The sequence below is a fragment of the Crocuta crocuta genome, unplaced genomic scaffold (assembly GCF_008692635.1).
Source record: "Crocuta crocuta isolate KB4526 unplaced genomic scaffold, BGI_CrCroc_1.0 scaffold70, whole genome shotgun sequence".
Classification (NCBI taxonomy): Eukaryota; Metazoa; Chordata; class Mammalia; order Carnivora; family Hyaenidae; genus Crocuta; species Crocuta crocuta.
The window spans coordinates 5,708,099-5,722,462 of NW_027528417.1; the positions used below are offsets into that span (position 1 = coordinate 5,708,099).

Here is a 14,364-nt window from a genome sequence, read left to right on the forward strand (position 1 = left end):
TCTTGGCTCCTGCCTAGGAGTCTTTGGATTCTTATTTCGTGCAGCCACTATTGTCAGCTCATGTTTTCTGACAGGGAAGACATGAAAATGGGACTGTCTTGGGGTGCCTGGGTGGCTCAGTCTGACTTCAGCCAGGTCATGATCTCTTGGTTCATGAGTTCAAGCCCTGCATCATTGGAGCCTGCTTTGGATTCTGTTTCTTCCTCTCTTTCTGCCCCCTCCCTCTCCCACTCATTCTCTGTCTCTCTCTCCTTCAAAAATATATAAACATTAAACTTTAAAAAAAAAACAAACAGGACTATTTCCTAGCATAGGCTCAGAAAATGTATTTATGTCTAGGTGAGTAACCAAGCTTTTTCATGGCATTTTGCCAGGAGGAGATTAAAGACTATCAGGGCAGATCAGAGTGATTCTGCACAGCAGGAGTGAGCATGTGCAAATGTGCACTTTGAGGTTTAAGAGAGTTGTAGAGTAATCCTTGATGAGCTGCAGAGTCATGCAATTTACAAAATGCTTTCATATCCTGTATCTTATTCCAGCTCCTAGTATGCTTACAAAATATGCAGAGAGTAATCATCTCCATTTCACAAGTGATGCAAGGACAGAGAAGTAATTGATTTCTCTAAGATGGCAGACGTAGTGAATGTTCTCTCTGTCCGTGAGATTTAGCCAAAGTGTGGTTATTGCTATTTACTGCCAAGTGTGGAAATCAGAACTTTCCAGCTCCCTAGGTACTAAGCCACCGGCTTTTCCCTAGTATCTTGCTGTTGAATGCCATCTTAGAATGAAAATTGGAATGGGGTTTTCTTGGCTACAGAGTAAAGAAACTTAGGAGTTTCTGAGTCCAACATAATGAACAGGAACTGGACCAGCATTTAATTGTTCGTCACCGTCAAGGTTGTATTATCACAACGCAGCTAGGTTCTGTCTTCTGCCAGTACCCAGCAACTGGATTTACGAGCTGGAACTCCCCTTTATAAGAGTGTCCAGTGGAGAACCCGGGAACCACGACTCCAGGGAGCCTCCTGTCACTAGGCTGGAGACAGATACGGCAAAGGAACGAGTCCCTTCATATTTCAGCAGCTGTAACCCAGTGGGACAAATCCAGCAGGGTTTGTGAAGAAGTTATTTTCCACTATGCACCTATGCTGTACTATGTATGTGCTAGCGCAAGCAAGCGAGCCTCTAAATGGGATTCATTTAGATAGTGTCTTAGGTTTACAGCTCCAAATGCTGGTGAAAAAGTAACCGTGAGATTGTGGGGATGGTTTGATGACAGTAAGCAAGGGTTAGCAATACCTATGATCTGAGGTATTCTCAAGGTCTCTAAAGATGGATGTTACCTGATCTTCTTTGACTTTTTATATAAATTGTTTTGGAAGGATAGTACATATTGAAAACTGGGTTTGCAGGTAACTTTAAAAACTAGCAGTAAGTATTGAAACAAGAAAGCATTAAGAGAAGGTCAGCAAATATTAACTGAACAACAACATTGGGTCAAGCATTGTTCTGGAGGCAAGTGATCACGACAAAATTCTTACCCTCATAAAGCTTATATTTTATTGGGGGATAAATAGGCAATAAAGGCATAACATAACTAAGATAATTTAAGGATTAAGACATAGAAAACGTAACCAGGTAATTTGAGAGAGAGTGACTACCCTTGCTTTGCCGGTATGGTCAGAGATGGCCTCTCTGAAGAGGAAACACTTTCACTGAGAGAAATTAGAAAATCTCTCGAGGTTTGTCAGCACTACTTTGGGCCATTGCTTCTGCTGTCAGCCTCAGTAGCATTATATATGCACATATAGGTGCATACACCTATCATTTTTTATTCCCTAGGTACTTTTTTTTTTTTTAAGTGTGGTTGTTTATGTTGAGAGAGAGAAAGGGAGCAGGGGAGGGACAGAAAGAGAGGGAGAGGGTCCCAAGCACGCTCCAAGCTGTCAGCATAGAGCCCAATATGGGGCTCAAACTCACAAACTGTGAGACATGACCTGAGCTGACACCAAGAGTCGGACACTTAACTGACTGAGCCACCCAGGCGCCCCAATTTCCTAGGTACTTCTGATTGGCCTCTTCTGTAGGCTAAGGTCACAGGGAGTGTACAGAATTGCTCTCACGACTCCTTTTTCTAGATTGTTCTTCATAAGCAAATTTGTGTCTGAAGAATTGACAAAATGGAAATCGTTTTATACTCTGGTCTTCAGGCTCCTACCAAGAGGTTCAACAGAGGGATAGCAAGCAGACTTGCATGCTAGAGATTGTGCTTTCACAGTTTTTCCCCCAGAAGGTGGTACTGTTGGGGATGGAAGGACATTGGCTCTTCTTTTCCCTGCCTTCTTTTTGGGGGTGTTTCTTAGAGGTTTTGGGTTCCATACCTTGAAAGATACTCTTTTGAATCCAATTATAATTCTTCGTCTCTAGGTTTCAGTTCCTGCACAGGAACAGGAAATACATTTGGAGGAGACCACAGCCCTGGGCACAACGGAAGAATCTCTTCCTACCTCACCCCTCAGTGAGGGTTCATCCCCTGAAGCCTGCCGGGAGCCTCCTCATGATCCAGGGACATGCCTTCTCCACAGCAGGCACTCTGGTACTCAGCTCCCCAGCTGTGGCCTCCAGGCCTGCCTCCCTTTTCTCCTCAAGTCTCCTCTCCTTTCTCTCCCTGTCCCCCGCCCTGTCGGAATTCCTCAGTGCCCTGCCCTCTCTCTTCTTTCCCTGGTAACTTTGTTTCTATTGTTTATTCTCTGATCATTCATGTATTTAGCAAGTTTTGGTCAAGCACATGTCATGGGTAAGGCACTCTTGGGGACCAGAGAGATGTGGTACATAGTCACTGCTTTCACAGAGCCTGTTATCCAGTTGCAGAGAGTGAGTCATAACTGCAAGAAGAGGCATCGTTGTAAGATACATTGAGCGACATCTGTTCCAGGCTTTTGATGCCATGAGAATCAACAGTATGGACATTGGAAACATTGAGAAAAATCACTGTGGGCTGGAGCAGATAGGGGAGGCTTCCTGGAGGAGGAAGCAGTGGGGTTGGACAATGAAAAACGAGGGAGCAGTTGAAGGGGAGAGAAAAGTGGTAGGTACTAGAGCAGAGGATGTAAACAAAAACTCTAAATGAGGGCTCCTTGGACCCCACTGAAGTGTAATGAGGAAGGACTATTTTTAAGCGCCCAGGGTCTGCTTATACAGGGCCTTAGGGTTGAGGCTAGGAAAATGTTGGTGGGCAAGGGTTGATGTGTTAGAAACAGTACTTCAAGAGGACTGTTCTGACATGTAACCATTGTGGATTGAATGGTAAGACCAATGGCTTAGAACCTCTGTAAGAGTCTAGTGTAGCAGTAGGGGTGTGAGGCAATCATTGAGCAATGTTGAGTGGAATAGAAATGGACAGATGTAACAGACATATGAAGGACGAATCAAGGAGACAGTGAAAAGGAGGGAGAATTAGGGGGTTTGGCCAGTGTTTGGATTCATCGACAGAACCTGGGAAGTCAGGAAAGGAGGATGATGAGAACATCTATTTTAGACTCAGAATTTGAGGTGATGAGGGACACCCAAATGAAATGTCCAGTGGGTAACTGGAAGCTTCTGATAGGAGTCTAGGAGAGAACTGGGAACTGTGAAAGCAGCGTTAGAGCATTAAGAGATGGTGAGAGCTCTGACACAGCAATAAGAGATGCTCTGAGGTCTGAGAGCCCGCAGTGTCCATAATGAGAAGGCAAGAGAAGGAGGTGACACCAGAACGAGGGGCCAGAATGTGAGAGGCGAGTGGGGCTGGGCTGATGCCAGGGAAGCCATGGGGAGAGAAAGCGGGCAGAAGTACAGCTTCCTTCAGAGAGGTTGCAGCGAGTGAGGGCTGGGAGGAACGGCCGCGTCTCAGTTTGACCAAGGCCCCTCTGCACCCTCAGAATAGCGCCTGCACGGGAAATTCGCAGCGCCCTCCGAAAATCGCCTGTACGGAAGAGGGATGAGAGGCAGCGTGTGGAGCCGCCTGGGCTCTCTTGAATCCACCCAGTGGGACACAGACCTTACTGGAGCCAAGGCCGGGCTTGTTCTCATAGCTTTCTTTTGTCCCTCAGGTCAGTGCGCCTCCCGGGTGCCCGGCCTTTCGCGAGCTGGGAAGTCAGGCGACCAGGCAGCAGCAGCAGCAGCTGTGCTTCGGATGGTCAGGCCCCAGGTGAGCTTGACTGTGTGTTCCCTGAGTTCCCAAGTGTGTGGCGCAGGCACGGCGAGCGCTCATCTCGAGGGCTCTGGCCCATTCTGAAAGTGCTCCTGTGGTTTCCCGGCCCGACCGCACCCTCCGGAACTGGGTCCTGCCTGCTGCGTTCACCCCAGCTTCTCTCCCTCCACCACCCCTTTGCCCACCAGGGCGCCACCCCACGCTCTTGGCACCCATCAGGCCGGGAATATCCCTGAGCAGTAGAAGCTTGTCATTGCAGGGTTCTGCCTCCGCGTACGAGTTCCTGTCAGTGGACTATACTGAGAGGAAGTGGAGAGGTCCAGACCTCAGTCAGAGAGACGCATACCAGAGCCTCATGCCAGAAAATTATCGCAGAGTGGCCTCATTGGGTAATGATTCTGTTCCCCAGTAATGTCGTCTGCATTCTTTACGTTTTCTTTGCTATGTGCTGCTTTTTCAAGTTTTTATGATGAAAAGTTGCAAAGGTAAGACAAAGTAGAGAGAAAAGCGTAGTGACCTCTCTGCACTCATCCCTCAGCTTTCTACCTTATCAGCATTGTCTTTAGTTCATTTTTAATTGACCGAAGCTGGTTTGGTTAGACTTTGCAGTCGTAAGGAATAGGGCCCACTCACGTTATTGTAAGTACTGAGCTGTGTTAACTTCCAGTAAGGCTGAAGGAATGGAAACCCCGATCGAACCTGCCAGCTAGACCATCCTTGGGGAAACGGGGCTCATGGAGCCTGGGCCCTGACCCAGGGCAGCTCAGGGTCCTCAGCAACCACAGCAAATACTTTTTATGCTGGGGAATGTAGTATCTGTTTTCTCCTCGCGCTGCTGCCCGTTTTCTTCACTCTGAATCTTTTGTCCTCTCGTAGTGTCTTCCTGAGTAGACTTTCTGTTCCCCTGTACTTTCTGCACGCCGGGGCTCCTGATGGCTTGGCCTCTCTCCATGCCTCATGTCAGCTTAGAGCTCCTACGTGTTTTCGTTTTCTTTATTTTGCCCTATTTCCAGTTGCAGATTTACTTGGAGAGGGACTCCAAGGGTGGTTCAGCCATTCAGTCTCATCTCTATGTGGGCAGAACTTTGCTCGTGGCCACAGCAGAGGCTGATGTGTGAGGTACAGAGAAGCTACACTTGGGGCTGGTGCCCTGGTCCAGTCAGTCGTGGTCTGAGATGTAATGAGACCAGTTACTTGGCCCAAAGCACGGCTGCCTCAGCTTCGCCTTCAGGCAAGGCTGAGGCGGGACAGCTTCCTGGAAGGGGAGGTTTTGGGGTCAGGTTCCCTGGATGCACGTCTAGGACAGTAGTCCAATCTGAAGAGGGTGGGTGGGCTTAGGAGTCAAGGAACCCGTTATCTATAACTTTCCATGTGCTGACATTGCCATGATGGGTTGTGTCCCTGCCTCAGATGTGATTAAACGGAACCACCATTTTTGTGTTTAGCCATGACTGCTTGCTTGCTCCCTCCCATCTTTTCTAGATTCCAGAGGAAATATTGAACTGTTCAGTTTCCTATGATTTCCAGATTATCCAGATACCAAAGACATATTTTGATTCATATTTCAAATTATTGATCCCTTTATTTTTATAAGAAAGCAGTACTTTCAGTAGAGCCTTCTACCAGTTCAGTGTCCCAGGGACTAGGGGATCCCCACTTTTAGAGTTCTGGTGTCCCCTTCATTGTTTTTCTGAACCTGTGGCTTCTCTAAATCTTGTCATTGGCCTCACATAAGAATCACTTTTTTAAAAATTATTTAAAATGTATATTCATTTTTTGAGAGACCGAGAAAGACAGAACATGAATGGCTGAGGGACAGAGAGAGTGGGAGACACAGAATCTGAAGCCGGCTCCAGGCTCTGAGCTCAGGGACGGTGAGATCATCACCTGAGCTGAAGTCGGACGCCTAACTGACTGAGCCACCCAGGTGCCCTGAGAATCACTTTTTTTTAGTACGTTTGTATCCTAATTGTGTTTACCCACACTGTTTCTCACATTTGACTTGAGGTATTTTCTATTCCTCTCTCTCCTGTGTATCTCTGCGGAGAACCATACAGTGGCAGGGTGGAAAGGATGTTAGACTTCATCATTTTACTACGTGACTGTCTTTACAGTCTGCTCTCCTGCCCTCCCGTTGCTCTCCTTTTTTTTCCTTTTAAGTTATTTATTTATTTTGAGAGTGAGAAAGAGTGCAAGTTGGGGAGGGGCAGAGAGAGGGGGATAGTACATCCCAAGCAGTCTCTGCTTGCCTGGAGCCCAGCCCATGACTCAATCCGATGACTACAAGATCACATTCTGAACCAATATCAAGAGTATGACGCATAACTGACTGAGCCACTCAGATGCCCCTAATTGCTCTTTTGCATCGAATTTTTTTTAATTGGAGCAATTAAGAACTATCAGGACAGAGTCTGTCCACCCTCTCCTACCAATCATCCATTCCCTCTTCATCTTTCTGTCCGTGAAGAAAACTTGAACTAATTTCCACTTTTGTCCTGTTCCTAATGTGTCACCTCTTAATGTGTCCCCTAATATGATGGTTTTTTTCAGGTATGTAGACTCCTGATGATTCTGTTTCCTTAACAGGACAAAAAATGAATAAATTCTTCTCTCTTTTGGCAGCGAGTGAGACTAGGATGGAGTGTCCAGATTTGCCTACAAAGCAGGAAGTTTCTAAAGGCCTGGGGTCATCTGATGGAACATCGGGAGGCCTGTGTGGGGTGGTTTCTAGGGAACCAGAGGCAGGAACTGCCTGTGATGGTGCTTTAGAGAAGCTGGAAGGGCCACCCTCAGATGAGGAAGGGAGCAGACTGGAAAGTGATTTCTTCAAAGTCACACACGAGGATAAAGGTAAATCCACAAAAGATGGGTTTGATGAATATAAGGAACCAAATCTGTCCTCTAGTGCTACAGAACATCAGAGAGTCCTCAAGGGACAGAAATTTTACCAGTGTGATGAATGTGGTAAAGCTTTCAATCGGAACTCACACTTCATTGGGCACCAGAGAATCCACACTGGAGAGAAACCGTATGAGTGTAATGAGTGTGGTAAGACTTTCAGGCAGACCTCTCAGCTCATAGTTCATCTGAGAACCCACACAGGGGAGAAACCCTACGAGTGCAGTGAGTGTGGAAAGACTTACCGACACAGCTCCCATCTCATCCAACACCAGAGACTCCATAATGGTGAGAAACCGTACAAATGTAGTGAGTGTGGTAAAGCTTTCAATCAAAACTCTCAACTTGTTGACCATGAGCGAATTCATACTGGAGAAAAACCTTTTGAATGTAATGAGTGTGGTAAAGCGTTCAGTCTCAGTAAATGTCTTATTCGACATCAGAGACTTCACACAGGTGAAAAGCCCTATAAATGCAATGAATGTGGAAAATCCTTTAATCAAAACTCTCACCTCATCATACACCAGAGAATTCACACTGGTGAGAAGCCTTATGAATGTAATGAGTGTGGGAAGGTCTTCAGTTATAGCTCCAGTCTCATGGTACATCAAAGAACCCATACTGGGGAGAAACCCTATAAATGTAGCGATTGTGGGAAAGCTTTTAGTGACAGCTCACAGCTCATTGTACATCAGAGGGTTCACACTGGAGAGAAGCCCTATGAATGTATTGAGTGTGGGAAAGCCTTCAGTCAGCGTTCCACTTTTAATCACCACCAGCGAACTCACACTGGAGACAAACATTCAGGTCTGGCTCGCTCGGTTTGTTAAGACCTGATTTTCTTCGGAACTTTGAATTGAGCTTTTTAATATGAAGGATGCGCATCCTGATGTCTTAAAACTGCTCCTCAAAATGTGCCATTCTTTGCATACTTTCTGGTGGGTCATGAAGGTAGGAAAGTGGGAGTAAAGTAAGGACTATACATTTCATGTACTTGTAAGTTCCTTTATTCGTTTGTCCATTTTTTTTCCATTTAATTTGTTGAGAAAATCTGGTTTCTCAGTTATGTATCCCATAATCAGATTGTGTGCTTCTTGAGGACAGAGATTGTGTTTCTTAGTGTACTGTACCTCCTCCATTTTACCAACTACATAATTCATTTTCTAAGTCAGATTCATTTTTTCCTTTCTCTTGGCAAATTTCTCCAAATATATATTAAAAATATTTTTATGTTTATTTTTGAAGGAGAGAGAGACAGAGCAGGAGAGGGAGAGAGGTAGAGAGAGGGAGATACAGATTCTGAAGCAGGTTCCAGGCTCCGAGGTGTCAGCACAGAGCCCATCGTGGGGCTCGAACTCACGAGCTGTAATATCATGACCTGAGCCCAAGTCGGATGCTTAACCAACTGAGCCACCCATGTGCCCCATCCCTATATAGATTTTAAACTTCCACTATAATCCAGACCCTTATCACTTGTGTTCCTTACCTATAAAACCTTTTCTTCCCATCTGCTAATATATGTTCCTTAGGTCCTTCCAGATCCCTCTTTCTTGAAATGTCTTCATCCTTCTTAAATATATATTCATTTGACCTCACTGCTTCCAATTAGCTGGTGCAATTGTTGTTAAATTACCTTGTCAATTCTTCTCAATGTGTATGTGTATACTTTCATATCAACTTATTGTAGGCTCTTTGAGGCTAGGTATGGTATCTATTTCTTTTACCATGGAGATAATAATTTTCATATAGTAGTTTAATAAATAATTTTTTAAAATTCTGCTCTCTACGTGGACCGTCCTTAAATTGGGCCTGATATCCCTTCCTTACCCTAGCTAGACTAGAAGCTTCTAAAGATGGAAGCGACATCTCATTGTAGAATATCACTTATGGGGGCCTCATTGAGAACTTCTACATGTATTCCTGGACATCTTACCACCGTTACTTCATTATTGGTTTCTAATACTTTATTGTGTTTAGGAAATTTCCTTGTATTCCTGCTTTTAGAAAAAGCAAGATAGTACTGTAGTTAAGAACACTGATTTTGGGCCTAGTAACCCTAACTCAAATCCTGACTCCATCACTTACTAGAGTGTTTGGCCCTGGGCAAGTCACCGAGCTTCCTTGTGTGTCAGTTCTTCCAACTGTAAACTACAGCTATGGTTGTGAGTATAAAATTAGTTCATAAGTAAGTGCAAGGCATTTAGAACAGCACTTGGCACATAGTACCCACTATAGCAATTGTTGCATGTAGAGTTGTTAAATTCTATTAAGTTTAAAAAAAAATGTTGGTATATGTCCTTTATTCTTTCTGTAATTCATATTTTTTGACAAGGTTCCAAATCATTGAAGTTTCCTTGAAGTCCTGGAATAAAATCCACTTGTTTGTGGTGATTTTTTTTAAATATAGAGAACTAGATTTAACTTAGTAAGGTTTTGCTGGCTTTCCAAAATGTATATGGAAAGTTTATTTCTTTTTTGTTTTTGGAAATAGTTTGCATAATACCGGAATTATTCCTTGAAGGCTGAAAATAGTGGCCTTTTTTGAGGAGGAGCTAATTGAGGGGGACAAATCTGTAGCAACATTTTGATGTCTTCAGTGGTGTAGTCTTTAGGTTTCTCCCTGTGTAAATTTTGGTAATATATATCTGGGAATCATTTCTACTGGACTGTTAAATAGTGGCATTAAGGACTGCCACTTTATTTTTAAAAATTAGTCTACATTTATACCCAAGAGGTAGTTTAAGTGGTCAGATATGATGTTAAAGGTGCTAGGAACTGGACACTTACCCTCTTACCTCATACGCACATTATCCTCTTACCTCTTATGCACAAAATATATATATATCTATACTCTACATCCCCAACCCTAATTATTCAGCTTTTAAATCTAGTAGGAAAGGTCAAAAGACCATGGGTACTAAAAAGTTACTGAGTAAGACAATACTCAGTACCCATTTCTATACTAAATGGGAGACATTTCTGTCAAGGTATTAACCTCCTGGAGTGCTACGAAGGATACTTTCATGAAAACTTTCACTTCATGAAAACCTCTAGTTGTTAGGGACAAATTGTGAGTATTTACAGGGTAGCTTTTGCTTCATGGAAAAAACATCCCCTGACCCTAACATCAGGACATTTTCTGGCTTGTGGAAGCACTTGTTCCAGCTCTGTAAAGGGAAGGTGTCATGTCAGCTGGCTCTGGGTAACTAATGGTGCGACTATTTGACCTAGAATAGGACAATGTAGATGTTCCTCACTGAACCACAACAGTCTTCCCACTTATGTATGCACAGAGCCAAGTAAGATGAGGTATGGACCCCGTGTTAAGGCATGTGAATGCTTTACATGAAAACACAATAAAAAAGAACTGTATGATGACCCACCCCTTTTCTGACCTGTGGGTCTTCCTCAAGTTTTGCTTGTGTTTTGCTTGTTGGCTCATTAAAAACAATGTTGTTGTTGTTTTTTTTTCCCACCTTAGGTGGCCCGGTTATAGACTTAAAAAAGTTTCTAGAAATGAATGTACAGGTGACATTTTCTGATAATCTAACAGGCTTTTCTCCCAGATCCCTTCTAGTTGCATTGTCTTCTATATGAATGATACATTTACAGATATTCAGTTTCCCAACTTGGTCCCATATGGATTGTGGATGGAGATGCACAGAGCCAATAGCTACGCAAGATTTGGCTATAGTGAGATCATTAGACAAAGTAATCACAGGTCAATGTATATCTTCCTCAGACTGAAGAGGGAGTGGTAACCATAGCTGCATGTTCAGGGCCATGGGGCACAAATGTACATGCCCAGCCTTTAGATTGTATACATTAATTATATACTTTCAGTCCCATTTTGGAAGAAAATTGAAAAATGTTATATCCCTCTACTGAGATTCTGTGTTGCTGTCTATGTCTATGACTGTCTCTGTTGCTTCCCAAGGGTGGAGGGGTCAGAAAAATGCAATTACATCATAACTGTAGCGGCCGTGGCAAGTCATAGAGCATGTCCTGATGTCAAGAAGACACCACCAGTGAGACTCTCTGGTCAGCATTTAGGCTGCTTGGGCAGTGAGCAAAACTTGATGACACTCAGGCTTTCCCTTGGGAACCACAACACTGGTGCCCCTAGGATATGAGGCCATTTATGGAAAAGGTGACCATGACAGCTGCCATGTTGCTAAATATAAAACCACTAACAACTGGATTCTCTGAGCTGTATGTTTATTATGGACATCTATCCTAGTGAGCACTGGAGCAATGAGATAGTTGTGGTTTTTCTTTAAGAGACTTTAGAGAGCCACTTGGAAAGACACTAGACAATTCACCTCATCTCGGGTTCCCCAACTATTCCTCTGAGAGTGAACGTGTGGGATACTTGAACAATAGGATCAGGCACAGCTGGGCAATTCTAACTATCTGCAAGAATAAGAGAAGTTGTACATCTGGTCAGGGACCTCTGATTTGTCCAGAGCAATATGAGAGAGTAAAAGTTAATGAACAGCTTGTACTGTAAGTATAAGGTGTGTCCTATCTGCCCTGTCCCAAACAAGAAGCTTTTTGCATTCATCTATCAATAGCACATGTTTGTTTATTCATCCATCAATGCACACAGATTGCTTCCATTTCCTAGCTATTGTAAATAATGCTACAATAAACATAGGGGTGCATATATCACTTGAAGTAAAGTATCTTGATCCTTTCTAATAGACTGAGAGACCTATCTTCACATAGATTGTGAATTTCCAAAGGGAAGCACTGCATTATCACTGTTTTGACCAATAAAATAAGACCTGACTAATTGGATCTTGACTTCATTTACCCAAATATGAGTTGGAATTTCTTTAGTTGGCAATGTCATGATAAAGATGGAAATTGCTGAATATTTAGGCAATTGTGTCCCTCAAAATACCCTGATTCTGAACAGTGATGTCATTTTGGACTGAATGAATAGATTTTTGTCAGAAAAGAAAAAATGCTTGTAGATAAAGGCAACAAGTTGAATGAGGGGCACTGAAATTTGTATTTTTTTTTTAAGTGTATTTATCTTTGAGAGAGAGCATGCACTAGCAGGGGAGGATCATAGAGAGAGAGAATCCCAACCAGGCTCCACACTGACAGTACAGAGCCCAGTGTGGCACTTGATCCAATGAACTGTGAGATCATGACCTGAGTTGAAATAAAAAATCAGATGCTTGGGGTGCCTGGGTGGCTCAATTGGTAAAGTGTCCAACTTTGGCTCAGATCATGATCTTAGGGTTCATGAGTTCAAGCACTGCATCGGGCTCCCTGCTGTCATCACAGAGCCCACATCAGATCCTCTCCCTGCCTCTGCTTCTCCCACTTCTCAAAAGTTAATAAGCATTACAAAAAAATTAAAAGAGATGCTTAACTGGCTGAGCCACCCAGGCACCCCTGGAACTTGGATTTTTAACATGGGTCCAAGTGATTCTTATGCTTTCTAAAATTTGAGAACAACTGGTCTAGAATATTAATGAGTAATCATTATCTCCTGGGACCAAACTTGGAGTTAACATCTTGAGTCAGAATTAATGACCCTTCCCTCAAATAAAAGAATACAGGAAAAGCTAGACTTAATTGGTCATAACTGTCTTAATGTACATGAGTATTTTTCTTGAGTGTTTCCTGATATAGTGACAATAGTGTCGTGGACCTGAGTTCTATTTCCAGGATCAACTGAGGGTTGTGAACATGTATAAGTCTTATCATTTCTCTGAATCTCTGTTTCTCAGTCTCCTTGAAATGCGGCAGGATTGTCCCACCTACATGAGCTAACGGTTAAGAGAGCTCCTGGTACGCTCTTATTCCAACTGCCTGTTTGACATTTCCACTTGGATGCCTAGTTGACATCTTTGACTTAACACATCCAAAACAAAACTATTGGTCCTTCTCCCTAAAACCATTCTTCTTTCAGACCACTCTATTTCTAAAAGGTAAAATTACTCTGGCTGCTTACCTCAGTGACTGTAGAGTCATCCTTAAGCAACAAACAATTCATTGAGCAAATCATGTTGACCATGCCTTCAAAATATAGTTGACCCTTGAACACAGGTTTGAATGGGTCTACTTACATGTGGGTGTTTTTTCAATAAATTTACTGGAAGAACATGGAGGTGTAGGGCAATTTGAGAAAACTCACAGAAGAACCGTGTAGCCTATGAATAAAAATAAATTAAGAAAAAATCAAGTATTAATGTTAAAGATTCAGTACATAATACATATAACATACAAAAGTATGAATTAACTTATCTGTGAGCCTTCTAGTCAACAGGCTTAACACTAAAGTTTGGAGGGAGTCAAAAGTGATATGTGGATTTTTTACTACACAGAGTCAGTGTCCCTATCCCCTGCATTGTTCAAGGATCGAGTTTATACCCAGAACCATTTCTTGTCACCTCCATGATTTCTAAATTAATCCAAGCTGTCATTGTTTCTCATCTGGAATACCACAACAGCGTCTTAATCTCCCAGCTTCTACTCTCACCCACCTACAGACTGTTCTCAGCAGACCAGACAAAGGAAATTTTTTTAATATTATGTCTGCTAGTGAAACTTCCACGTCAGGTTTTTGTCAGAATGACCAGGGACCAGAAAGAAACAGAGTTTGTAGGAACAAGTTGGTTGGCTTCTTTTGTATCTAATAGCTAATAAACGAATATGTGGCAAGAAAAGAAAAAGGTTAAGGTCATTGTCACTCCTTGGTTCCAAAACCCTCCAATATTATTCGTGAAGCATCCAAAGCCCTCATGGTCTATAAGGACTGAAATGTGTGCCCCACCTCCCTCCTGATTACGAGGCCTTTGCTCCTGATGTTCCCTTTGTTAGGAATATTCTTCCCCCAGATGTATTTATCATTGCATCCCTTGACTCGAAAGTAAGCCTCATGAGGCAGCCAGTTCACCTTCACTACCTCATCTGCAGTGTTTAAAACAGTGACATAGTAGGCACCCAACACGTCTTCTTCTACATGGCCGGCAAGCGGTAACTGAACCTGGCTTTGAGGCTGAAAGGCACGGGATCTGCGGAGCGAACGATGAACGTGACTTCAGGGAGCCTCTCGGATGGAGAGGGGCTTCTCAGCTGATTGGTTCCTCTTCCCGCCCTCACCAAGTCTCTTTCCCTGGCCCCACCCCTTTTAGAGCCTTCTGGATTTAATGGTCTGAACTCTCCAAGCCCTTTCGTCCTCTGAGCCAACGCTTGGGCAAAAACTGGGCGGGAGGCGGGGCCAGAGGTCTCGGGAGGGGGCGGGAGGCTCCAGC

General features: G+C 43.5%; 1 protein-coding gene and 1 long non-coding RNA gene across 7 annotated transcripts in view; one reads left to right on the plus strand and one right to left on the minus strand.

Annotated features, from left to right (window-relative positions):
- Positions 1-14,364, plus strand: part of ZNF660 (zinc finger protein 660) — a 30,791-nt gene that overhangs the window by 4,521 nt on the left and 11,906 nt on the right. For 4 of the 6 annotated variants that reach the window (XM_077754313.1, XM_077754310.1, XM_077754311.1 and 1 more), the window contains exons 3-6: positions 2,428-2,596; positions 4,092-4,189; positions 4,452-4,581; positions 6,815-8,870. In XM_077754313.1, coding sequence (XP_077610439.1) covers positions 2,428-2,596; positions 4,092-4,189; positions 4,452-4,581; positions 6,815-7,920 — 1,503 coding nt within the window. In that variant the 3' untranslated portion in view covers positions 7,921-8,870. The other 2 variants (XM_077754318.1, XM_077754319.1) reach the window with 2 other exon arrangements.
- LOC144223560 (uncharacterized) lies at positions 11,307-14,352 on the minus strand. Its single transcript, XR_013332735.1, has 3 exons — positions 14,016-14,352; positions 13,177-13,260; positions 11,307-11,503 (listed from the first exon to the last, which is right to left on the minus strand). It is a non-coding gene; the product is annotated as an uncharacterized LOC144223560 (long non-coding RNA).